The sequence below is a fragment of the Microcaecilia unicolor genome, chromosome 3 (genome assembly GCF_901765095.1).
Source record: "Microcaecilia unicolor chromosome 3, aMicUni1.1, whole genome shotgun sequence".
NCBI classification, from domain to species: domain Eukaryota; kingdom Metazoa; phylum Chordata; class Amphibia; order Gymnophiona; family Siphonopidae; genus Microcaecilia; species Microcaecilia unicolor.
Window position 1 is genome coordinate 202,095,421 of NC_044033.1, and position 26,706 is coordinate 202,122,126.

At 45.7% G+C, this 26,706-nt stretch overlaps 1 protein-coding gene across 1 annotated transcript in view; it reads right to left on the reverse strand.

The window, feature by feature from the left end:
- Positions 1–986: 986 nt before the first annotated feature.
- Positions 987–26,706, reverse strand: part of EVI5L (ecotropic viral integration site 5 like) — a 114,757-nt gene continuing 89,037 nt past the window's right edge. The window contains 7 exon segments of the mRNA XM_030197155.1: positions 987–2,927; positions 2,930–3,200; positions 9,701–9,796; positions 10,230–10,325; positions 10,849–10,995; positions 11,815–11,976; positions 13,406–13,546. Coding sequence (XP_030053015.1) covers positions 2,803–2,927; positions 2,930–3,200; positions 9,701–9,796; positions 10,230–10,325; positions 10,849–10,995; positions 11,815–11,976; positions 13,406–13,546 — 1,038 coding nt within the window. The 3' untranslated portion in view covers positions 987–2,802.

Sequence of the window (26,706 nt, forward strand, 5' to 3'; positions counted from 1 at the left end):
TTATATTCTGCAACTTAGTGGCAAGACATACAATTGCAAGTTATTAGAAACATACTGTATGGCGGCAAATAGCACTGCTACTGGGCTAACCTTACTGTAACAGCTTATTCAAACTAGTAACTCAAGAAATGGACAGAAAAGGTTGTTCTGGCACCACCCCTACAATATTCACCCCGGATGGTTCCAGTGTATCACCACAAGTACAAGACCTAGTTCCACAATAACTATGACGTTTCCTCCCATCTGAGAAAAACAAATTGTCGAAATAGAAAACTCCGAAGCATAAATACAATAGCTGGTTGAGAAACTTGTTAAAGGGAAGGAGAGAAATGGATCCGGTAGGGGCTCTGCCCAGCTGGCCGGTGTCATTAAGGAAACCAAAGCAGCCAGTGAAACATTACAAAAACTTCCAGAGGTGACTCGGCAGTGGTGTCGTTAATCATCGGGAACTGGCGGCTGCTATTGGCTTTTGCTGAATATTGCACTTCTCATATCGCTCATCTAACTGGCTGCAGACACTATCGGATGGAGTGCTTTTCCTCGAAAGCCCAGTAAGTCACCTGTCGCTTGGACATCAGTAGAACATTTCATCCTCTTGCTAATTTTCTGAAAGGGCTGCGATCAGCCTTCCTACCTCTATTCCCTGCTTATTATTCTACTCTGTAACAGGTTATCCAAGGGGTTCACCCATGCCAGTCTCCATGTTAAAGTGGGAATTTCAAGGGTTCGCTGCAAGGCTTGCTTTAAGTAAACCGAAGCTGGTAACCCAGAGGCCCTGGGCAAGTCAATGTACAAGTCTTGGATTTGCAAGGACACTTTATGTATAGCAAGAAATCAATGTAGCCTACATTTAGATGTAGGGCAGCTGAGCTGATCACTTTCACAGGGCTACTGCTCCCCGGGGGAGGAGCCGGGCTGCCTCCAGCAACCAGGTTCAGAAGGCGAACTCCAATTTATTATTTTTCACCTTTTTTTTTTTTTTTGACAAAAATGAACATACTTTCAGGAAAGTGCAGTTTAAAACCTAGCCTCTAATACCCCAGGGGAGGGGGGAACTCCAGACCCCTTTGCCTCCTCCTTTCTGGCTCCTGCTAGTTGGACTGAGATTCTGCAGACCCAAAGCTTTTGATGCGGTACTGTGCACTGCAAATCGTCATGCAAGGTTTGACAGCACCTCTCATCAGTTTGTTGAACACAAAATTTGGCAGGAAATGTGTATGACTCAGAGATTGCACATTGAGGGGATCATATTGCCTAGTCTTTGGTCAATAAATAGGATCTCTTAAAAGGACTCTCCCCCCCCCCCCCACACACACTTTTTTGTAAATTATTGGCACTTAAAAAGGAGTTATAGGAAGATGTTAAAAGCACCCCTGGCGTCACTTCAATCCAAGCAGTATTACAAAGTCTATATCTCCCGTTAACAAGTTACTGGACAAATCTTCATTTAGGTGCAATCTGTCAACATTAAAAACAAAACAAAACTGTGAGCCTTTAAAGAGGGAACCGGAGAGAAAACTTGATTTTTAAAAAGTGAAATAAAAAACAAAACATAATAATCCAAAATTAATGTTCCAAAAGGAACTCATTAAAAAGGCCATTCCACTGAGCAGGAACTCGAAATTATGAATGGAGTGAGCCGCAGCTACCAGGCTTTGGCCTGGATGTTCTTACGTGGACAGACACACATTTTTCTTCTCACAATACACAGAACTCGGGTGTACCGTTACTCAGCCCTGCTGATCTCCAGAAAGAATCCACTCCCTGTTAGCCTTCCATGCCAAGTTTCCTGACCATAAGTCAGTCGACTTTCTGCCTGCAGAGCTCCGAACATCCCACACTGGGAGGAGTCTTTTTCCTCGCACATAAAAGAGAACACAGCTCAGGCTTCCTTAGCTCGGTCGACCCTGCAATATCTGGAAATATGACCTGTGCAAATTTGGACGTAACAGCAGGGATGGGACTGAGAAAAGTGCTCACTTTATCAGTAATATGTAGTTGAAGATGGGAAAGTCTTGGTAGGGTGGATTTATAATGGGGAACGAGGGAAATAGGAGCCTGGCCGGGAATGCACAGTAGAACCTATTTCTCTCGGCCCATTTTGGATTCATCGGGTCTACTTCAAAGCTTACAACGGGCACTGCGTGCCAAAATCAAAAACAGTAGTGAAAAAATGTTTGAACTAAAACACAAAAACAAGAGAAAAAAATCATTTCCATGTTCTCAGTTTCCGTTTTGATTACTAATGACGGCATAGGATGGGGGTCTGGGGTAGCAAGGGCAGTGAGAAACTGACAGACATTAAGAGATGTTACCATCTTGGTTAGTGTACAAGGCTTGGGCACATCCTTGTCTTACTGAGCAGGCTCAAGCTGGTCCCAGTGGGGGGTTTTTGCTGACAAACTTAAAACTGCCAACTTTTCCTCCCCACCCTTCCAGTCACACGCTTCACTTCCAGGTAAAAACAAAAATAAACAAGACAGCCATTCTTGTAACAGAGAGACTGCTTCATGATCCTGCGTGTCTCAAAGTTTGAAGTGCAAAATGTCCTACAAGAGAACCCTCCACAAAGTCTACGTTTTAATACTGGAGATACTGTGGTTTGAAAGGTTAAAAAAATGGAAAAAATAATCCAGCAGTGCAAAAAAATCCAAACTAAAACTATATCTTTTGCTTGTAAAGTCAGAAGGTCCCGTGAGATGGAAGTTCAAATCCTCAAAAGTTGCCTTTAGGATAGAGGTTTCCAGTCAACAGAAACTCACTGGGTGTCACCCTCGTTAAACAGTAGGAACAGAGCACTGATCATCTCACATGTAAGCATGTTTCTCGGAGTGTTGCAAACCTCCCGACGCTTGCGTTGATAGCTGGAGAGGGAACAGGCTCTTGTGCGTGCCAGTTGCTCACTCTCTGGAGACATCCAGGCTCTTGACGGGGAGAGGATCCTCTGGCTCGTCGCTCTCGCTGCTGCCCTCGCTGTCTTTAGCGGGATGCTCCATGGGGCGCAGGAAGCTGGAGTTGCGGGGCGAAAGGGGATAGAGTACGTCCTGCAAGGTCCCTACCACCATGGGGCAGGAGAGCAACTCGTCGTCCGAAGAATGAAGGGAGTCCTCGTCGTCCTCCCCTGTCATGTGGTTCACGATGTGAATGTTGTCAAATGCCCTTTGACCTTCGTATGGATTCTGCCCTTTCAGGAGTCTGATCTGAGGGAAGAGAAGACAGGGAGACACCATGAGTTAAAGTGAAGCTGGGCATAATGGAAACTTGGAATCAAAACAAATGTTATGGACAAAGTCAGTCTTTAGGCCCCCTCCCCCCCTGCTTTGGTTATTTCTCTGTTGGCAAAATCCTATTTTGATTCATTAAGTCTCATAAACTCGGGCACGCTTCCATGAGGCCATGTTAAGAACATAAGAATAGACATGTTGGGTCAGACCAATGGTCCATCTAGCCCAGTATCCTGTTTCCAATGGTGGCCAATCCAGGTCTCAAGTACCTGGCAGAAACCCAAAGAGTACCAACATTCCGGAATCCCTAAGAATAGTATCAAGATTCCATGCTACCAATCCCAGGGCAATCAGCAGCTTCCCCCATGTCTATCTCATGGACATTTCCTCCAGGAACTTGTCAAAACCTTTTTTTAAACCCAGATACATTAACCATTGTTACCACATCCTCCGGCAACGAGTTCCAGCTCTTCGTTGAGTGAAAAAAAATATTTCCTCCTATTTATTTAAAAAGTATATCCGTGTAATATAATGGAGTGTCCCCTAGGCTCTGTTTTTAATGATGATCAACATACTGAAATGATCATCACCAAAAAACATGGCTTCATGGAAGCATGACAGTTCACAAGACTTAATGAATCAAAAGAGGGTTTTGCCAGAGAGAAATACCCCGGGGGGTGGGGGGTCAATGAGCAATAGTAACCTAGCGAAATACTTCCTCCTGGAAAGGGCAGGGGGTGCACGAAGCAACTGCCACAGGGAAATCATTTACAGACTTCAAGAAAGCCTGGGGATTAGTTCTGAAGAAATGAAGAGAAAAGTCAGAGGGTGCTGGATGTGTGGAATAAAGGAGAGGGTGAATTTAACTGATTAACAGGAAGAAACGACCTCGGAAGTCGCTTCTATAGCCACTTAACAGTATGCTGGCTCAATATAAATGCCGTCCCGTTTGAGTCCAATTTCATTCCCAGGTTTAACTACATTTTTAAGCTTTGGGGATTTTTTTTCTTTCATTTTTTGGTGCATATTCCAACTCTCTTGCACTTAAATAAGGATCCTATGATGTGAACACTAAGAGGCTCATTTTCAAAGCATGAAGACATGACGTTACACAGGTTACTATGAGGCCTATTTTCAAAGCATATAGGTTACTATGAGGGGCATAATTGAACGAACACGCCTATCTCCATGGGCGTTTATCTCCAAGAACGGGTCTGTGAAGGGGCGGACCGAACCGTATTTTGGGAAAAAATAGACGCCCATGTTTTATTCAACAATGTGTGAGTTGGGCATTTTTGTTTTTCAGCGATAATGGAAAATGAAAGCGCCCAGCTCAAAAACGAATAAATCCAAGGCATTTGTTCGTGGGAGGGGCCAGGATTCGTAGTGCACTGGTCCCCCTCACATGCCAGGACACCAACCGGGCACCCTAGGGGGCACTTTTACAAAAACAAAAAAAAAAGGTAAAAGAGCTCCCAGGTGCATAGCACCCTTCCCTTGTGTGTTGAGCCCCCCAAATCCCCCTCAAAACCCACTGCCCACAAGTCTACACCATTACTATAGCCCTAAGAGGTGAAGGGGGGCACCTACATGTGGGTACAGTGGGTTTGGGGGGGGGGTTGGACGACTAATAAGCATTAAGCAGCACAATTGTAACAGGTAGGGGGGATGGGCCTGGGTCCACCTGCCTGAAGTCCACTGCACCCCCTAACAACTCCTCCAGTGACCTGCATACTGCTGTCAGGGAGCTGGGTATGACATTTGAGGGTGAAAATAAAAAGTTGAGAAACTTCATTTTTTGTGGTGGGAGGGGGTTAGTGACCACTGGGGGAGTCAGGGGAGGTCATCCCCGATTCCCTCCAGTGGTCATCTGGTCATTTAGGGCACTTTTTGGGGCCTTATTCGTGAAAAAACAGGGTCCAGGAAAAGTGTCCTAAATTCTAGCTAAAAACGCATACTTTTTTCCCATTATCGGTGAAATGCGCCCATCTCTGTTCGGCAGATAACCACGCCCCAGTTCCGCCTTCGCCACACCTCTGACACGCCCCCATCAACTTTGTCCGCATCCGCGACGGATTGCAGTTGAAAACGTCCAAAAATCGGCTTTCGATTATACCGCTTTATTCGTTTTTGTGAGATAAACGTCCATCTCCCGATTTAGGTCGGAACTTGGGCGTTTTTCTCATTCGATTATAAGCAGGTATGTAACTTTGAAAATAAGCTTCTAAGTCTCATATATACAAATCTTAGTAAGGATCCAGCAAAATGAGCACTTATCTCACAAAAGACCCAAAAGTGTGTGTGTGTGGGGGGGGGGGGGGGGGGGCTCCATTTCACCCATCAGGCTTCATCAGGGGATTTCCTTGTGTGCTCAAAATGGCACCTCCCTGTTAAGTACAGCCGTCTTTTTTTCTATTGCTGGTGGTTGACTTTTTCTGTTTGTTTGTTTGTTTGTTTGAAAGCGGCCATTTATTCTCTCTCTTCTCCTGGGTATTGAATGCATAGAACAGCCCCCTAGCCATGGTGGGAGAGACGAGGCAAGCACAGAATAGCTCCAAGGGTGGAGAAGGTTGGGGGTGCAGTTCTTTAACTGGGTGTCTCCATGTAGGCACCCTGAGACATTATCATCTGGGTGCCCTGATTCCATTACAGAAAACTAGAATACCTCAGTGTAACCACAGCTGTATAAACGCGGCAGGGATGTGTATTTACTGCATTCTGTAAGTTGCATGTGTAAGCGGAAGGCCCCCCCTGGAATTTACATGCTAGCCCACTTACTCATGCAGCTGGAGAGTACTGTTTAGTCACCCTGCTGTCACTTTCACTTTCACTGAGAGGGTGGTGGATATGTGGAATGCCCTCCCGCGGGAGGTAGTGGAGATGAAAACGGTAATGGAATTCAAACATGTGTGGGATAAACACAATGGAATCCTGTTTAGAAGGAATGGATCTATGGCATCTTAGCGGAGATTGGGTGGCGACACCAGTAATTGGGAAGCAAAACCAGTGCTGGGAAGACTTTTATGGTCTATACCCTGATCGTGACTGAATAGATATGGATGGGCTGGAGGGTAAATTTTAAGGGGCGTCGACGTTAGCTTCAGAACTTTTAGTACAAGAACAGTGCTGGGCAGACTTCTACGAGAATGGCAAAGACAAATCAAACTTGGGTATAAAGTATCACATACCATGTGAAATGAGTTTATCTTGTTGGGCAGACTGGCTGGACCGTACAGGTCTTTATCTGCCGTCACTTACTATGTTACCACCAGTACCATCCCCAAACGCACTGGTGTCTTTTTTGGAAGGGGGGCAGGGCCAAATCTGACAATGTTCAAAAAAGCCACAGGCGCTGGCTGCTGCTGGCTGCAGGTAGCCCTCTCATCTAGCACACCAGTGTCAAACTTGCACGCATGTTTCGCCACTGAAACTCTTATTTGAGTAGTGTGAAGAGCAGATTTCTTGCCACCTGAGCCAAGAAACCACAATGACCACAATGGCATGCTAAACAAGGGGGGAGATGAAATACCGCTGGCTGAGTTCTGTCAACACTCATCTGACTATGGGGAAAAAAACAAAAACAACAATTTTTTTTTCCTAGGGTGGTTGCAAGCTGCCCACACACCCCGAGAAATCTTTCCCGTCTCTGTCTCCAGTCAAGATGAAAACCTGACAGCGGCAATCTCGGTATGACTGGCCGATTTCACCGTCTCTCTCTGCCTTTACCTCTTTCGCTTTCTGACCATCTTCTAGTGACAGGAATCATTAAGCTGACAGCACCAGTCTCCACCCCAATCTCTCTTCTCCTTCGTCTACTCCCCTCTCCCACTACAGGGCTGATGTATCGTTTATTTGTTTACTATACCGTCACTTATTGCTTTGCAAATCAGAACGGTTTACACAACTAAAAAAAATACAATAACAAAGTATATAATTTAAACTAGGAAATCCATTTTCTGATAGGATAGCATAAACGAAGCATCCATCCATACAAGAGATAATAACGATGACAGCCATTTTCATCAGCCATACATAATTATCTAAATTATAGCCCTCCTTATTGCGTAAAGCAATTTATGTCATACCTGTGTGGTTTTCTTTATCAACAGAAGATATCATATTTCAAAAGCAGTTAAAAATAAATACGTTTTTAGAGATAGACGGAAATGAGTGTAAGATTCTTCTTCCCTGATTGATTTTGGAAGGGAGTTCCACAGTGCTGGGGACAAAAAGAAAAAGGCTGAAGCACAGGTGGATTCCCATCTAGCCCTTGAGGGTGGAGGAATCGCTAGTCTATTGTCATTGAGTGAACGGAGCGTTCGTGTCAGTGTGTATGGAATAGAAAGATTGGCAAGGTAAGATGGAGTCGTTAAATGAAGCGCTTTATATGTCAAAATGAGAACCTTGAATTTTACTCTATAAACTATCGGAAGCCAATGAAGGCGATATAGAAGTGGTGTAGCCCTGTCATATCTTGAGGCTCGACAGATGATTCGAGCAGCCGTATTCTGAATTGTTTGTAACCTTTTTAAGTTGGTTTTGGGAATGCCTGCATAAATAATGTTACAGTAATCAAAACGCGTTGTAATATAGGGGTAAGCTAGGTGAACCTCAGTCTTACGCTCCCCCCCCCTCCCAATTAACTTTCAATCCTGTAAAAAGCTGCCCCCTACCGCTCACCCTTCCTGCAGGAAAGAATACACATTGATGGCTCTCTTAGTTAATGTGACTGCAGCTACTCAGGCAACCGCCTAGCCTTGCCTAATGGTTGGCCAGCCCTTTCTGAGCGTACGTATTTGCAGATTACACATGGAACAAAAGTTTTATGGACCAACTAATCCCTTGGGATTAGGTACATTTATGAAGACCGAGCCAAGCATGAACAGAGTTCGTATTTAGGTAAAATAGTTCAGTCAGTGGGTCTGTTGTCTATTTGATTACTGTACTAGGTTATTAATAGGTGCTATAGGAAGTTAAGATCTTTACAAATTGCTCAAAATTCAATAGAACGAGTGATTAGTGAAGGATCACATGACTCCCACCTTATAGTCCCCTTCATTGGCTTCCTGTGAAATTTCAAAATCAGTTCAAAATGTTGCTGTTAGTTTTTAAAATCATGAACAGTTGTATTTCCTCGACACTTAGGGAAAGAGCAGCTCAGTAGTTTTTTTAAGAGTGGCCCTGAGATCTTCTCAGAAACTGTTACTTGGAGTATTGGCGTTCAAGCAGATGCATTTAGAAAAATACAGATCTTCTGCATTTTATGTGGTTGGCCCTAAATTATAGAATGCGCTACCTTCTGGAGCTTCATTTAATCCATGACATTGCCCTATTTAAGAGAGATTTAAAGACCTGTTTGTTTACTCGGACAGATTATTATAGGAAGGATGATGCTCTGTTTTATAGTTTGGATGTTTATATTCATCGGTAATCAAGTATGATTTTGCTTTGTTATTATTTATTTTTGATTTAGATTTTATTATGTATGTTTTTTGTTCCCTGCTCAAATTGTATTAGATACAGTGGGTTAAAATTAAAGTTTTATTATTATTATTATTGAGAGAGAAAAAAGCAGTCCAATGCTTTAATGGCTCAGCCACACATGCTGCAGTTATGTCTTCTACATTGTTTATAGATCAACATAAGTACTGCCACACTGGGACAGACCAAAGGTCCATCAAGCCCAGTATCCTGCTTCCAACAGTGGCCAATCCAGGTCACAAATACCTGGCAAGGTCCCAAAAATGTACAAAACATTTTATGCTGCTTATCCTAGAAATAAGCAGTGGATTTTCCCCACGTCCATTTTAATAATGGCTTATGGACTTTTCTCTTAGGAAGTTAGCCAAACCTTTTTAAAACCCCGCTAAGCTAACCGCCTTTACCATATTCTCTGGCAATGAATTCCAGAGTTTAATTACACGATGAGTGAAGAAAACTTTTCTCCGATTCGTTTTAAATTTACTACTTTGTAGCTTCATCGCATGCCCCTTAGTCCTAGTATTTTTGGAAAGAGTAAACAGACGCTTCACATCTACCCATTCCACTCCACTCATTATTTTCTAGACCTCTATCATATCTCCCCTCAGCTGTCTTTTCTCCAAGCTGAAGAGCCCTAGCCCCTTTAGCCTTTCCTCATAGGGATGTGATCCACTACATTTGAATAAATAACCCATAGAAAGAAGCCATTTCCCTTAGTGCATTCACCCACCCGCTAAACCATGGTGCTACGGACAAAGGATCCCATGCCACCAATGTCCATTTGTGCCAGGGGGCTGCGATGCCAACTTGGTATCAGATTCCTGAACTCAAGAGTCATAGCACAGAGAGCTTCACAGGGAACAAAAGGTGCACCCGTAGGATACCCTGTATCGAACTGACCCCTGCGAAGGTAACAAGAAAGTGAGCAAAATATGAAGGGAGAGAAGAGATATGCTTTTTTTATTTTCTTCTTCTTCTAGTCTCTCTGCACTTGCCTCTGCCTTCAGCTCTTCAATCTGATCCTTCAGCTCTCGGATGTACTGGGAAGAGTCGGAACTGTTCAGCTCCCCCTGGATCATGCCTTCTTCTTTCTGTACAGTGACATACAACTGTTAAGTGCCCAGAAACCAAAGCAGCAAATGCATGAACAGGATGGTAAAAGGGTACACAGCCCTCTCTGAAGAAATGGTCATTTTTAATTTTGTCCTTTAGCGTCTCAGACTGGTGCCAGAGGCCTTCGTTCGCAGCTACCCTGGGGATTTTCCCTCTATTCTCATTATCAATCCAGTTTAGAAGCTAAAATCCCACTTCTTTCCAGAAGCCACAGCCCTCCCAACTGGAAAGGAGGCAGCAGTGTGTGTGATCCCTGCCCTTGTATCGCCAACCGGTCAGAGATCCAAAACTGGGCCAACTGCACGAGATGCCACCGCTGGACCACTGACCCAGGGCCCGGCCACTTATCTTTATACAGAGAAAACTTTTGATCGTTTCCCTCTGATGCTGCATCGACCCTTCTCCCCTCACCTGAATCTCCAACTCTGCTATCCGCTGCCGCATTTCTGCAACAGCGGCCATGCTGTCCGCTTCCCGCAGCCGCACCGCCATCACTTCCTCCTTGCTCTGACATCGAAAGATAAGACAGGAAGAGTTAGAAGGGTGAAATCAGAGGTCCTGGGATGCAGGTGGTTCATTATTAGCAATATTATCATGTACATTTTCGCAGTATAACAGTACCAAATAGACATAAAGATGCGAGTTTCAAAGTTGTTTAGTGGATAAAAAGGCTGGTCTGCAAACTGTTTTCCTTTACCCTTTTAACTGTGATAGAGGCATTCCTGTGAGCATGTTTAGTTGGGAGGAGGAAACAGCTCATTTGCCACCATCTCCCCACCCAAATAGCTGCCTATGTAAATAGATGGTTCAAAGAACCCAGATGCATTTACCTTGTGGCTGCTAAAACAATAGACCTGATTTCCTTTTGAAAATCAGCTACAGTCTGTACAGGATGAAAGTGTCCTCTCACCCGAACATTGAACAGTCTGTCCCCTCCTCAGACCTCCTGCATCCTTGGCATTTTGTCCTTGTCCTCCCTCCCACACACCTGCCACTCCACCCCCCCCCCCCCCCACGTTCCTGCACGCACCTTGCACTCTGACACTGCATGCTTGCGCTTGGTCTCACTGAGCTGCGTCTGGAGCCCCTTATTCTGGGCCGTGATGCTCTGTAGCTTCTCTTGTAGTCCTACGCACTCTTGCTCCCTCCGATTCAAGAGGTTACTGTTTATTTGGTTCTGTTTGGGGGGGGGGGGGGGAGAAAAAATTATCAGGTCATGAACTTCCAACAGCCTTTTCTGCTTCATCCTACCTCAAATCCCTATTTCTGCAAACCCAATTCCTGCAGGGAAGAAGTGGAATTCAAAGCACAGAATGTGTTCTTTCTGCAACACATGAGAGGATAGCAATTCTCCAGAAATATGTAAGGAGTGGCTATTTTTCTTCCATCACAGGGGCACTGGAAAATGGCATAAGCAGGCTTCTAGTATGGCTAGCTACTGGATGCAATTTAGTTTCAGGCTGCTGTCCTGCAGCCTAGCATTAATACCTGTCGTCTTTCACAACTGCAAAATGAGAGTTATATGATACTGAATCTCATCACAAGCAGAAACACAGCTCCTATTAACTGTTTGCTCTGACTTCAGGTAACCTGATCCTGGGGACATGTTTATTCTAAATCCAATCTTTACAAGCAAAAGACAATGGGGGGGGGGGGGGGGGGGGAACGGGGATCCAAACTCATGTCTCGCTTCTGCAGCTGTTGCGTCACTTCTAATAAAATGAGTATTGAAAGGATCCCAAGCCATCTTTAAGGTTCCTGGGGGGGGGGGGGGGGGGGCTGTTCATCCTTCTACCCTCACAGGCAGATCTCCTATACTAGTGAGAAAGTCCAGTCCTGTATTACCCCTTTGCCAGTCAGGTTTTCAGGACATCCACAATGACATCCACATCCACGGCATGAAAGCAATGACGTGTGTGGAGAAGGGAAATATGTTCTCGTGCTTAGCCATCTATGGCTAGGTGAGACAGCTCTGGCGCTTCCTGCAGCTTCTCACCTGGCTCTCCAGCTCCACAGTTCGCTGCCGTAGCTCTCTGAGCTCCGCCTGGCCCTGGGCCTCTCGCAGGCGCACCGTCATCAGTTCGTCCTGCAGCTCATTCAGTGCATTCTTCCGAGGGGAGTCCTTCCAGCGGCCTCCGCCGCCTCGAGACGTGTGAGCCTGTAGGGGACCAGATGCACATTTTACATACATAAGTATTGCCATACTGGGACAGACCAAAGGTCCATCAAGCCCAGCATTCTGTTTCCAACAGTTGCCACTCTAGGTCACAAATAACTGGCAAGAGCCCAAAAAAGTACAAAACATTTTATACTGCTTATCCCAGAAACAGTGGATTTTCCCCAATTCCATTTAATAATGGTCTATGGACTTTATCTTTAGGAAGCTGTCCAAACCTTTTTAAACACCGCTAAGCTAACCGCCTTTACCACATTCTCTGGCAACGAATTCCAGAGTTTAATTACACGTTGAGTAATTTTCTCTGAAAATGAGGACTCAATGCTGCAGGCAAACACCAAAGGTGTGACACTGTTAAATGCAAATAACCTTGGATAGTGCTGGGGAAACAGTGGTGGAAGAGGGTTGTTTGGGCATGGTATGAGAAGGAGCGATGTGCTAGTGGTGGTGGATAGGGTTTGTGCGTACGGAATGGGATAAAGTTGCATGTCATATGCGAGGGGAAGGATAGAGAAGTATCTGTGCCTTAAAGAGAGGGGATTTATGTATGTGGTGTAGGAGACAGAAGGAGCTGGGGGGAGCCTGAGAGCTGTGTATGGTGTGAAACGGAGTTGCACGGGTTATTATGTAGGCAGAAGAGAAAAGGAAATGAGCAGTGTATGTGTGTATGCATGGTGCACTGGAGGACAGATCTGGGGGAGGGGGTGGGATTGGGTGTGATGCAGAGTGGTGGTACTGATGAGTTTTGAAGACCCAACACGACTCGTGTTTCGGCCTAGACATCCTGCATCAGGGGTCTAGGAAATTATCCTGCAATTCGTGTTCCTAGATTGGTGGTGAAACGGCAAAAATCTCCGAACGGTGGTTTCTCAGAAAGTACGTGCGGAGATCTTGCCATTTGACGACCAATCTAGGAATACGTATTGAAGATAATTTCCTAGACCCCTGATGCAGGCCGTTTAGGCCGAAACATGAATTGTGTCGGGTCTCGCTCACTGTTTTAGAAGAACTTTTTAATAAAGACATTTTTGGACACCGTCTGCGAGAGGTTCTTTTCCTTTGCTCTCAATTTGCCTTCTGTTTGGCACTGCACTAATGAGTTTTGTCAGATGGTCAACCTGGAATCTTTCTGAACTTTGCTTCCTTTTCCCAGCTGCAACTGGCCTGGAAAGTAGAGGCTGTGGCTGGTGCAAATTTGTACTTTTTTTTTTTTTTTTTTAAATACCACTGGGGAGAGAGTTGTGCATATATGAGGGAGGGGAGGTAAAACGTACGCTCACGCGCATATCTATGTATCTCGCCTGCCTGCGCTCGTTGAGTCGAGGCTGTGTAAGAGAAGGGTGAGTGTAAGAGTAGGAGAGACTTCATATGGGAGAGAGGAGCAAGGCGCATGGTTGTCTCCATATCTTACCTGCCAGCACTCGTTCAGTTCCTTCACCTGCTGCTGCTGTTCCTTCATGGCTTTCACCGCCTCGGCTTCTCGCACGATCAGGGCCTTCAGCTCCTCTTGCAGCCGCATCACATTGTTCTCGTCGGGCAGTGAGCTGTTTCTCTGTGCCGGGAGACATAATGCAGCGATGGTGAGAGCTACCAGTTATAAGGAAAGCCCTGTGCATCAAAATCTCTACCCTGCTGTACATATAAGTACATAAGTGTTGCCACACTGGGACAGACCAAAGGTCCATCAAGCCCAGCATCCTGTTTCCAACAGTGGCCAATCCAGGTCACAAATACCTGGCAAGATCCCGAAAAAGTTCAATACATTTTATGCAGCTTATCCCAGAAATTAGCAGTGGATTTTCCCCAAGTCAATTTAATAATGGTCTATGGACTTTTCCTTTAGGAAGCCATCCAGACCCTCTTTAAACCCCGCTAAGCTAACTTCCTTTACCACATTCTATGGCAATGAATTCCAGAGTTTAATTACACGTTGAGTGAAGAAATATTTTCTCCAATTCGTATTAAATTTACTACTTTGTAGCTTCATCACATGCCCCCTAGTCCTAGTAAATTTGGAAAGAGTAAAATGATTCACATCTACCTGTTCTACTCCACTCATTATTTTATAGACCTCTATCATATCTCCCCTCAGTCGTCTTTTCTCCAAGCTAAAGAGCCCAAGACGCTTCAGCCTTTCCTCATAGGGAAGTCGTCCCATCCCCTTTTATCATTTTTGTCGTCCTTCTCTGTACCTTTTCTGGCCACGGTGTACCCAGGGCAAACTTCCAAGACGCCAAAGAAGCACAGGAATAGGATCCAATGCCATGGACTTTCATTCACATTTTTTTTGTCTTATTTTTTAGGCTTGGCCTAACTCACCCAGTGCAGTCACTGCAGTGACAGTCCTGAGCTGGGCGAGGGGTACCACACACACCAAAAGCTCTTTCCTAAATCCTGCAGTCAAGAGCCCTGTATCCATTCACTAGGTACCATCGCTGCTTGAGAGCTGAAACTCCCTCCCAGTGGGGCTTCTGCAGTGATTCCAGCCCTGTAAGTACTTACCCCTAAAATTTTAAAAATGCCATCTGTGTGTTTTTCCAGCAAAAACCTACTTCCAAGTGACTTACATGTAAATTTGCCATAGGTAACAGTGATACAAAGTATGCGCTGGCAGTTTGAAAAATGTACCCCCTAAAAAAAAAAACGCAGACCAAAGAGTAGGGTGGGTAGGTTCTTCCCAAATTCAGAAGGGAGATGCAATGGTTCTTGTACTTGATATTTTATTGAAAATGTGTCAAAAGACTCAACATGAGAACCATTACATCTCCCTTGTGTATTTGGGAAGAACCTACCCACCCTATTCTTTGGTCTGCATGTATAGAGCGTTCCTTCATATTTTGTGGTCAATCTCCCCTAAAAAAAAAACAAGGCCCACAGTGTATGTCCTTCCGCAAAATGCTGAAGACATCCTCGATGACTACTGCTTTTAATAACGACAAAATATGATTCACCCGTTAACGATATCATTTGTCTTCTATGCTTCTCTGATAGTAATAATCTATGCTTACTTTTAATTTAACCTTTTATTGTTAGTCAATGCTTGTAAGCCACATTGAACCCGAGCCAGTTTGGGATCATATGGACTATAAATATCATTAATAAATAAATATAGTATACGAGCAACAGACTCCTTCAGAGAAAACATTCTCACTGAGATAAGAACGGCTGGGAAATAACATGTTGTAAATACTAATGTACAGACTGAGTTTGGGGGTCTGTCTCTGGAAACGGAACGGACACCATCCAACATTCATGATACATAGAAACAAAGAAAATGACGGCAGATAAAGGCCATGTGACCTATCCATTTCATCCGCTGAAAATGGTCTCCGCAGTGCATTAATGACTTTGTGAGGAATCTACTTGCATTAGGAGTAAGGGGGACTGTGAGGCCGAGACCCTATTCTCTTCCACATCTGCAGAGGAGTTGAGGGCGTGATAAAGCCTGTCAGATCGAACAGCATGCGGCAGGAGACAACTCATTTTTCATCCTCCCCTGGGCAATGGTAACCCCTGGATCTGTTTCTCACTTTTACACCCCAGCTCTGGGTTTTTCAAGCCACAGGGTGGAAGGATCAGTCAGAAAGAGCAAAGACAGCTGTAAGATGGTAGAGTGATAAAGCTAGAGGGTATTTCATGTGGCAGTCAAATGGTTGGGTGGTGTTCATTTGTTTGTTTTAAATAAATCCTGACTGCCTGGCAGGAGGAAACATTGAGCTGCCTTACCCTTCAGGGCAGCAGGAATTGCCACATATCAACAAGTGTATTTTTAGTAATTTAATTTAAAATGCATGAATTGCCTTTTCAGCTAATAATGCAGTACAAGAAACAAATGAAAACATTTTTTAAAATTAAATGCAGAAATGAAAAATCATTTAAAAGTCAAGTGCATAATTTATAAGGGAAGGAATTTTGGATTTAGCTTAAGGTATGCTATATAGTAGATATATCCCTGTCCCAGTTGCTTACAATCTGAGTGCTTACCAGTGGCAATGGAACCTTAAGTAACTTGCCCAGTCATCAGGAGGAGCCATGGTGGGATTTGAACCTGGCTTCCCTGGTTCTCAACTACAACCTTCAGGATCAGTATACCATCATTTGAGTAGAACCTATCTAAATATATTTTTCTTGCACAATTGCAGGAACAGAGTCTGATTTCAAAGGAACTATTTCTCAAAAATATGATTCATAAAAAAAATAGGGAGAAAAAGACCTCATAACGACCTAAACCCACACACCCTGCTGATTCAAATTCCAGCACTCAATAAATGTGGTTGGTCCATCTGTAATCATGGGTCAAAAACCTCCCTCAGAAAATAAACGTCTAGCGGATCTAAAACAATTTTCAATTTTATTCTAAAGTAGAGGAGTGTGGTAGCCGTGTTAGTCCACTCTTAAGGTTATCAATAGACGAAGAAGGGCAACCTTCGAAAGCTAATCAAGAAATGTATTAAGTTATGTCCAATAAAAAAGGTATCATCTTATTTTCTTTTCCATGTTTTATTTTGTTTGATTTCTATTGATAACAATTTTATTCTACTATTCACATCCACTAAATCAGCAAAAAATGTTCCCTGGTCCTCAGCCTGTTGCTCTTACCATTAGAAGACTATTATTCATCCAGCATGCACAGTATAACCTGATGTTCAAGTCCACAGTGATCATATAAAGTAGGTTTGAATACTGGTGTGCTATGTGTCTCTTGTACAACATGGCCTACTTTGGCCATTGTCAGGTTATACTAGTTCTGTACAAATCCTTTCTTTGGTAATCAATGCATTCCTACCGTCTAGCTAGCTAATGGTCACCCTTCTGCAAAACATTTTTCCAGTGAACCAAATATTGTTCAGTATTCTGTTTCTATCTGTTGGTCAACAGGCACAACCCACAGGTTCTGGACTGGTCTGGTGAGGATGCTAAGGGAGATTAAATGCATTATAAGATAGTGACAATCTGCATTTGTCTGAAAGGGGGACTATGGTCTTTGGTGAATACACGAGATCACAAATGGACAAGAGTTGAACCAGATGATAGGGGTGATGGATGAAAGCTTTCAGAATAAAACCAACTCCTCTGCATAACATGTGGAGCAGGTGAAGAAGCATGGAAAAGATAGGAAACCCATAAGGTCACTTACAAAGCATGATTACACAAGAGGAGAAATGAGCAACAGAAGAATCTGGGAGATGAACTGAGACCACAAATATTTCTCAGATCTATTGCTTTCCTAGTTAGTCTATATCTATTTCTGTATTTCTTCTTCTGTTTGATTTCATGTATCCTGTACTACTCTTTTGAGATTTCCTACTATTTAAATATATCTCTGTGAGATATAAGTGAGGCATGGCACAGTATCTGAACACAGGACAGTGTTTGGCTTTTCTGGCAGTGTGAGGGATGCAACACCGAACTTCTTAGGCTTTCTCCCTGCATGGATGACACTGTAGCATAAGCATACACACTGGTATTCTCCTAGGCTTCCATGGCTGGCGTCGTAACTGTTGCAGTTGACTGGATTTAGTTGTGTCTAAGTAAGTGGAAATGATGTTTCAGCCATTGTGCTGGGGATTTCTTCAGGGTATCCTGTGAAGTCTGCAGTTTGTCTTTATATAGTAGGTTCTCAAACTTGATTAGTTGGGGTTTAAGGTGGGTAGTTTCTTCAGGTAGGTGGGAGATTTCAGAAGGACACTAAGGCAACAGTCCGCTGGTCATATATTTGAATTCTGGCAGGAACGTTTGTTGGTCACATTTTTCCGTTGCCCCATTTTCCCGCCAAAATTCAAATTTGTGACTTCAGCGGAAAATTGAGGAAGAAAAATCCGTTAATCTCCCACCTTCCTGAGGAAATCACCCGCCTCCAAACCCCAATCAATCAGGTTTAAGAACCCACTATATAAAGACAAACTGCAGACCTCATAGCACGACAGCTGGAAATGTCGATTCCAAAACCCGGACAACTGCAACAATCATGTACTGGCACCGATTGTGCTCTGCTCCACCCATCTCCACCCTGGGAACAGCAGTGTGTATATAACAGAAAAGAAGGCATTATAGTTTGAGAGTGCCTGTTTTTATGTGTGAATTAGGCAGTGTGTTTTTTCTAGCTAAAAAGGTGCCGGTACTCAAATGCCAGGCCACCCTTCGGGGATGGAGTGATCACTGAGGGACCCACCTCACAATAGCCAGGCCCCCTGCAACCAGTCACAGAATCTATGACAAGGCAGAATTGGTGTGTAGAGCCTGAGATCTTTCATTAAAACTTAGGGTCCATGGGTCAATTTTAGCAGACAATGGAAAAGCTGCCGGTACGCAGTACCCCCAAGTACCCCCTCAAAAAAAAGCCCTGGAGATAGGAGTGACTTTGAGGAAAAGACACGGAGCACCGTGAGACCTCTGAAGTAGAAATACAGAATGAGCAGCAGCTGAAGAGACCTCGGGAGAGGAGGCCTGGGAGTTCCCTCAAGACACTCGCGCTATAAAGGCAGCACAGAAAGATGAAGAGAAACCTTGGATGACATGAGCGATATAAATGTAAGATGTTAAGAAGCAACAGTTCTATCAAAACAAGGCATAAGAATCGCTGAGCCACGAATCAGGAAACTGACAGAGCGACAAGAATACTGAAGCCCTCGCCCTTGCTTGGCTTAGCTCCATGTCATCAAATTACAACTCCGCTCCATTTTGGCATGGCCATTCCAGTGCATTGTGGTTCATATTCTGCTGTTACTACACAATTGGTGTTTATGCCCTCTCCCTGTGATGCATTTTTGGCCATGAAGGGAAATACAGCAGGCCTAGACAGGGTAACAGGTAGCAGCATGAAATTCGCAGGCACTCGCGTCTTCCGAAAAAAGGCGAGAGGCTACACTGGCGGTGAAAGCACAGCCTGGACCCCGCCCCCCCCCCCCAATCCCAGAGCTAGTGAACACCACTTTTCTGGTGGGGGGCTGTGAAAGCAGTGTGGCGAGATTTTGTGACAAACACACTCGAAGCAACAAACTGTGCTTTCAGAAAACCCTACAGGAAGGATATGGTTAAGCTGGGCGTCAATCATCTAGCCTTAGCTGCAGCTAAGGAACTCAGACCGAGATAAGCATCTTCAGAGGTTTTTACAAATCTAATCCTGGCTCAGACCACATTAAACAAAATCAGAAAATGTCTTTTTTTCTGGTCCAGATAACTGAAGAAATGAGCGCAGAAACGACCCCCAAATCATGCAATAAGTAAGACCGCATGGGACACGGCTGAGTTACTGCACAGTCCGCGGGGGGCACTTTTACCTGAGATTCTCACACCAGGGTTTTGTAGTGAAAGTATTGTGTGCACAGTCACTTTGAAAAACGGCAGAAAAATACAGATATCTGTACTTATTCTTCTGCCGTTACCTTTTGCATGGAAAAGGCAATCTATCCTTGCTATTTCCATGCCTCAACTGCCCTCCTCCCTCAGGGAACACCTCCTAATGCAGGTTGGGGAAGCCAGGTTAATACTGACCCTTTTTCAGGCAACCATTTACTGGGTAAACGGATTTGAATATCGCCCTGGGTACGATGAAGGAATGGATGCCGCTCTGTACACTTTAAATGTTTTTGGTCTCATGCATTAATCCAATGGTCTCTTAATTGTTCTCATACCTCACACTAACATTATCTGCTTTTGTCTCACCTAGAATGTAAACCACACTGAACCCTGGAAAGGGGATATGGGAAAATTAGGTTCTTACCTTGGTAATTTTCTTTCCTTTAGTCATAGCAGATGAAGCCATTACGTATGGGTTGTGTCCATCAACCTGCAGGGGGAGATAGAGAGCACTCAACTTTTCACAGTGCCTCATGGCCAGCTAGCTCCACTGCCTCTTCAGTATTTGAAACTTCCAAAGCAGTATGGCAAACCGCAATGGGAATAACATGAACTTTCCTCACAGCGAACGATGGCCCCTTAACAAGGGCATGAAGTCAAAAGGAGGGAATGAACACATCCTCCTGGAGGGAATAAACTCATCCTCCAAAACATAAACTGGAGGGAATGGACTCATCCTCCTATAAGTGAACATGAATCCTGAAGACTGTTTTCCAACTTTCTCCCAAGGAAGGAACTTCAGGAAACAAGAACAGAACCTGAAACAGATTCACAGCATACAGACAATCATACAGGGAGGGCTCATGGCTTCATCTGCTATGACTAAAGGAAAGAAAATTACCAAGGTAAGAACCTAATTTTCCCTTCCTTGTCATCAAGCAGATGAAGCCATTACGTATGGGATGTAACAAAGCAATCCCTATATAGGGTGGGAACAGGTCACACCACGCGCTAGCACTTGTGCTCCAAAACGCGCATCCCTCCTAGCAGCCACATCCAGCCTGTAATGTCGGGCAAAAGAGAGCTTAGAAGCCTATGTTGCTGCACTGCATATCTCTTGACGAGAGAGTGCTCCAGTTTCAGCCCAAGAGGAAGAAATCGCTCTGGTAGAATGCGCCTTAAAGGCTACAGGCAGAGACCGGCCGGCAAGCAGATAAGCTGAAAAGATAGTTTCTTTGAGCCAGCGGGCAATAGTGGCTTTAGACGCTGGAGTCCCTCTGCGAGGACCTGATAGCAAAACAAACAGACGATCATAGATCCTGAAAGAGATAGTAACTCGCAGATACTGCAGCAGAGTCCTGCGCACATCCAACAGGTGCAACTGCCCAAAAGATTCTGGAAACTCCTCCTTATCAAAGGAGGGCAAGAAAATAGGCTGCTTTAGGTGAACCGGTGAAACCACCTTAGGCATGAAGGAAGGCACGGTCCGAACCGTGACCCCGGACTCGCAGAAATGGGTCTCTACAGGAAAGCCCTGGAGCTCTGACACCCATCTCGCCGAAATAATGGCCACAAGAAAAACGGCCTTTAGTGTCAAATCTTTCTCCGATGCTCGCCGAAGCGGCTCAAAAGGAGAAGCCTGCAGGGCCTTCAAAACTAGCCCCAGGTTCCAAGCTGGACAGGGTGCTCGCACGGAAGGCCGGAGCCGAAGCACCCCACTAAGAAACCGTGCCACATCTGGATGAGCAGCTAAAGACACGCCTTCAACCTTACCACGAAGGGAGGCCAACGCTGCCACTTGCACCCGCAGGGAATTATAGGCCAAGCCTATTTGTACACCATCCTGCAAAAAGTCCAGAATCGGCGAGACAGGAGCCAGCATGGGTGTGATCGCTTTTGAAGCACATCAAGACTCAAACTGGCGCCAAATCCTGGCATAAGCCACGGAAGTGGAACGCTTGCGGGCCTGCAGGAGAGTGGAAATGACTGTGTTTGAATAGCCTTTGTCCCTCAATTGCGCCCTCTCAATCGCCATGCCATAAGACCAAAGCGGCAGGCGGCCTCCATGGCTACTGGGCCCTGTGACAACAGGTTCAGTACCAGAGGTAAAGGAAGGGGAGCCTCCACTAGCATCTGTCGGAGGTCCGCATACCAAGGCCTCCTGGGCCAATCCGGGGCGATGAGGACCACTTCTCCTGGGTGCAGCCGAATCCGCAGGAGCACGCACCCTATCAAGGGCCACGGAGGGAACACATATAGTAGGCCCGGAGGCCAGGGCTGAGTCAAGGCATCCAACCCTGCCGAGCGAGGATCTCTCCGTCTGCTGAAGAAGCACGTGACTTTGGCATTTGAACTTGTCGCCATAAGATCCATCACGGGCTTGCCCCATTTGGCACATATCTGCAGGAATACTTCGTCTGCTAGTTCCCATTCTGCTGGATCGATCTGATGCCTGCTTAGATAATCGGCTTGCACGTTGCTCTGACCTGCAATGTGAGCTGCCGACAGAAACTGAAGATGCAGCTCGGCCCAGTGGCAAATCTGTTTGGCCTGCGCGGCCAGTGCTCTGCACTGAGTGCCGCCTTGTCGATTTACGTAGGCCACTGCTGTCGTGTTGTCCGACATCACTCTGACAGCCAATCCTTCCAGGGTCACTTGAAAGGCCAGAAGCGCCTGAAACACCGCTTTCAACTCCAGGCGGTTGATGGACCACTCCGACTCCTCGGGTGTCCATAGACCCTGGGCATGCTTCCCCTTGCAATGTGTGCCCCAGCCCTTCAGGCTGGCATCTGTCACTACTAGACACCAATCGAGGAGCGCCAGCAGCATTCCTCGCCGCAGCATGCTGTCTGAGAGCCACCACTCCATGCTGAGTCGGGCCGCAGGGAGCCAAGGAAGTCTGCATTGATAATCCTGAGAAACTGGAGACCATCTTTGAAGTAGGGAATATTGTAGAGGTCTCAGGTGCGCTCTCGCCCAGGGCACCACTTCCAATGTGGCTGTCATCGATCCCAGCAGCTGGACAATGTCCCAAGCTCGCGGGCGGGGCATCCTCAGGAGCAGACGGACCCGATTCTGAAGCTTGCACCGCCTTAGCTCGGGTAGGTATACATAGCCCGAGTCTGTGTCGAACCTGGCCTCCAAATATTCTAGAGACTGCGAGGGGGTCAGGTGACTTTTGGCCATATTGACGACCCAGCCTAGAGATTGAATTACTGAGACCACTCTGGCTGTAGCTTGATAGCTCTCTGTTACAGAGTCTGCTCTGATGAGCCAGTCGTCAAGGTACGGGTGAACCCTGATACCTTCTCGCCTGAGCAAAGCAGCTACTACCACCATTACCTTCAAAAAGGTTCAGGGAGCTGTGGCGAGGCCAAAAGGCAAGGCCCAGAACTGGAAATGTTTTCCCAACACCGCAAACCTCAGAAACTTATGGTGCGGGGGCCAAATTGGTATGTGCAAGTAAGCTTCTTTCAGGTCTAGAGATGTGAGAAACTCTCCTGGCTGTACCGCAGCAATGACGGAGCGCAGGGTTTCCATGTGGAAATGCCGCACTCTCAGGGACCTGTTTAATTCTTTTAAGTCCAGAATAGGGCGAAAAGACCCACCTTTTCGCGGCACCTCAAAGTAGATGGAGTATCGGTCGTAGCCGTGTTTGGCGGGAGGTACCAGGGACACGGCCCCTAACTGAATCAGACCTTGCGAAGTCTCCTCTACTGCCACCCGTTTGGCGGCAGAACCGCATCGGGACTCCACAAACACGTCTCTTACTGGGGCGTTGAATTCTATTCTGTAGCCGATCAGGTCCAGAACCCACTGATCTGAGGAAATATTGGCACACTCCTCGGCAAAGAGGGAAAGACGTCCTCCAATGACAGGAAGCGAGGAGGGGGCCGGCGCACCATCATTAAGAGGGTCGCCCCTGAACTCCAGGCCTAGAGCCGGTGGCTGCAGAACGCTTGTCCGAGTGAAAGGAGTTCCTCTGCTGAAAAATGGGCACGAGAAGTGAACCCAGCAGAACGCCCCGGGCGGTACCTTCTAGCTTCACGGAAGCGAGGTCTATAAGAGGAGTGGACCGCCTGGCCCTTGGAGGAAGGCCTCGGCCTATCTTCGGGCAAGCGTTGGGGTTTAGGATCTCCCAGGCCTTTAACAATTTTTTTTTCCAACTCCTCACCAAATAGGAGAAGGCCTTGAAAGGGCAACTTCACCAACCTTTGCTTAGAGGCCATGTCCGCTGCCCAATGTCGTAGCCAAATAAGACGGCGAGCCGTCACTGCTACTGCCATTTGTTTAGCCGAAGCTCTGACAATATCATAAAGGGCATCAGCCAAAAAGGACAAGGCCGACTCCAGCCACGGAGCCACATCCGAGAAGGGCTCCGCTCCATCTCCGGGCTGTTCCACTGCCTGTTGCAACCACGCCAGGCAGGCTCTAGCAGCATAACAACTGCATGCAGACGCCTGAACAGTAAGACCTGCAATTTCAAAGGACCGTTTAAGTGCTGCTTCCAGCCTACAGTCTTGTATATCCTTCAGGGCAACTCCTCCTCCCACAGGGAGGGTAGTTCTCTTTGTCACCGCAGTGACTAGGGCATCTACTTTAGGCATTGCAAAGCGAGCCAAATGCTCCTCACGCAGAGGGTATAATTGCCCCATAGCCCTGGAAACTTTCAAAGGTCCCTTGGGGTCAGCCCACTGAGCGGAAATAAGTTCTTGGATGGAGTCATGCAAAGGAAAGGCTCGAGCAGGCTTTTTGGTACTAGCCATCCTAGGATTCACAGAGGAGGCCGTGCCACTGTCAGGCTCTTCAATAGAAAGGACCTGTAGGGCATCTGAAATAAGCGCTGGCAGCACATCACGGTGGAAAATCCTCACCGCGGAGGGATCATCCAGATCCTGTGGTAATTCTGCACCTGACTCTGGCTCCTCAGACCACGAAGGCCTGCCAGAACTCTCCAAATTCTCACAGCCTGACCACGGGGGGGGGGGGGGGGGGGGGGGGGGGGGGAGGAGGTGCACCACAATCTGAAGGGGAATTAGCCCTTCTACGCTTTTCTTTATGCCAATTATCAGGGAAAATAGCCTCAGCGGGCAGTCTCAGGCCAGAATCCACCAGGGGGGACAATAGAAGGAGCCTCAGACGACCCTTGAGGGAGAACTCTTTTCAGCCTGTATGGTTTATGCAATAATAACACAAAATCAGGGGAGAAAAACTCGCCCTGGGCACCCAGATCTCGTCCGGGGCTAGCCGCTCCCTGAATAGCTTCAATTCGAGGTTCCCCCCCCCCCCCCCCCCCGGCTCAGGGCTCTCTGTCTCTATGGAGGCCGCGCCATGCGGAGAATTCAAAATGGCGTCCACTGCCAGCTCTGAGCGGGAAGAATCATCGCTCGCCATGCTCGGGCCGGCTCTTACACCTGTACAGCACGATTTACAGAGCGCTTTACATTCTCTGCAGCCATCGCCGAAAACGGCGGGAAGATTAAAAAATGGCAGTTTCGCGCCAAACACGCCCTGATCGCGGGCCCACCCCGGAGGAGTTAGAAAACACTCTTACCTCACCGGACCGAGTATCACAGCTCCGGTCCCATAGAAGAATCAAAGGAAAACCTCTGTTCCTTTTTTTTTTTTTTTTAACGCTGTGAGGAAAGCAGAGGTAATAAGAACTCCGGAGGCTCAGATGAGTGGGAAAGGCAGGGAAAGGCGAACCAATATGCCTGCATCCACTGAGTGGGAAAGGACAGGGAAAAGCAAGCTAATATGTCCACATCCACGGGAGCATGGGTAAGGCAGGGAAAGGGCTAACCTACGTGCCTTCAAAGTGAAGCTGCTATAGCCTCTAACACCTCAGCTAACAACTGGCAAGCCAGGAGCCACCCCCAGGCAGATTTTTGATGGAGCTCGAAGAAGCTGCAGCCACCCTGCTTGGGGAGATAGAGAATATTGAAGAGGCAGTGGAGCTAGCTGGCCATGAGGCACTGTGAAAAGTTGAGTGCTCTCTATCTCCCCCTGCTGGTTGATGGACACAACCCATACGTAATGGCTTCATCTGCTTGATGACAAGGAATAGTGGTATAAAAGAATTTAATTGAATTTCTTTCCTTCTGCCTTTTCACATTACCTTTTTTTTTCCTTTTCTTCCTGCGCTCAGTATTTTTCCTCTTTGACCTTTTCACGAGTATTATTTTTTAAATTAACCTTTTTTTTTTATACTACGCATCTTCCCCTACCTGTAAATTGAATTAAATGTTACTAGGTTTATTACATTACTTAGGTTTTTACATTACTGCTATAAGGTATCCTGTCCTAATGCAGAAACCCCCAAAGAAAATGATCAAAACACCATATATCAAAATGCACAAAATACTTGTAAATACCTATTATGGTGAGTTATAGAAACTACAGGTGTCTAATTTTTTTTGATTGTCTAAAAACAAGGAGGAAAATACCTCATCAAGACCTTATCAACAATATCAGGGCTCAAAGCCACATATCACCTTCAACCGTTTATTGAATGTATTTAAGATAATGTAATGACTGCATCATAACAACACTCTGTAAGCCACATTGAGCCTGCAAAAAGGTGGGATAATGTGGGGTACAAATGCAATAATAATAATAATAATATCAATGTGATCGGTCAAAAAAGTCATCATAGGTCTAAAAAAAAAACCTCCTGACAATTGTTGTATGGTAGGAAAATATGTCTTTAACTTTTTAATTCAAATCAAAAACTTCTACCAACAACCAAATAAAGACCAATCAAGTTAATACTTAGCTTTTGAGCTGTACATAAGTATTGCCATACTGGGACAGACCAAAGGTCCATCAAGCCCAGCATCCTGTTTCCAACAGTGGCCAATCCAGGTCACAAATACCTGGCAAGATCCCAAAAAAGTATTAAACAATTTATACTGCTTATCCCGAAGTCCAATTTAATAATGGTCTATGGACTTTTCCTTTAGGAAGCCGTCCAAACCTTTTAAAAACTCTGCTAAGCTAACCGCCTTAACCACATTTTCTGGCAACAAATTCCAGAGTTGAATTACACGTTGAGTGAAGAAAAATTTTCTCCGATTCATTTTAAACTTACTACTTTGGAGTGGAAGAGGTAGACGTGAAGCGTCTGTTTACACTTTCCAAAAATACTAGGACTAGGGGGCATGCGATGAAGTTACACTCATTATTTTATAGACCTCTATCATATCTCCCCCCTCAGCCGCCTTTTCTCCAAGCTGAAGAGCCCTAGCCGCTTTAACCTTTCCTCATAGGGAAGTCGTCCCACCCCCTTTATCATTTTCGTTGCCCTTCTCTGCACCTTTTCTAATTCCACTATATCTTTTTTGATATATATTTATCACTGTTGATAAATATATATCTTCTCATCAGTTACACTGGTGCCAACTTAACCTCTTC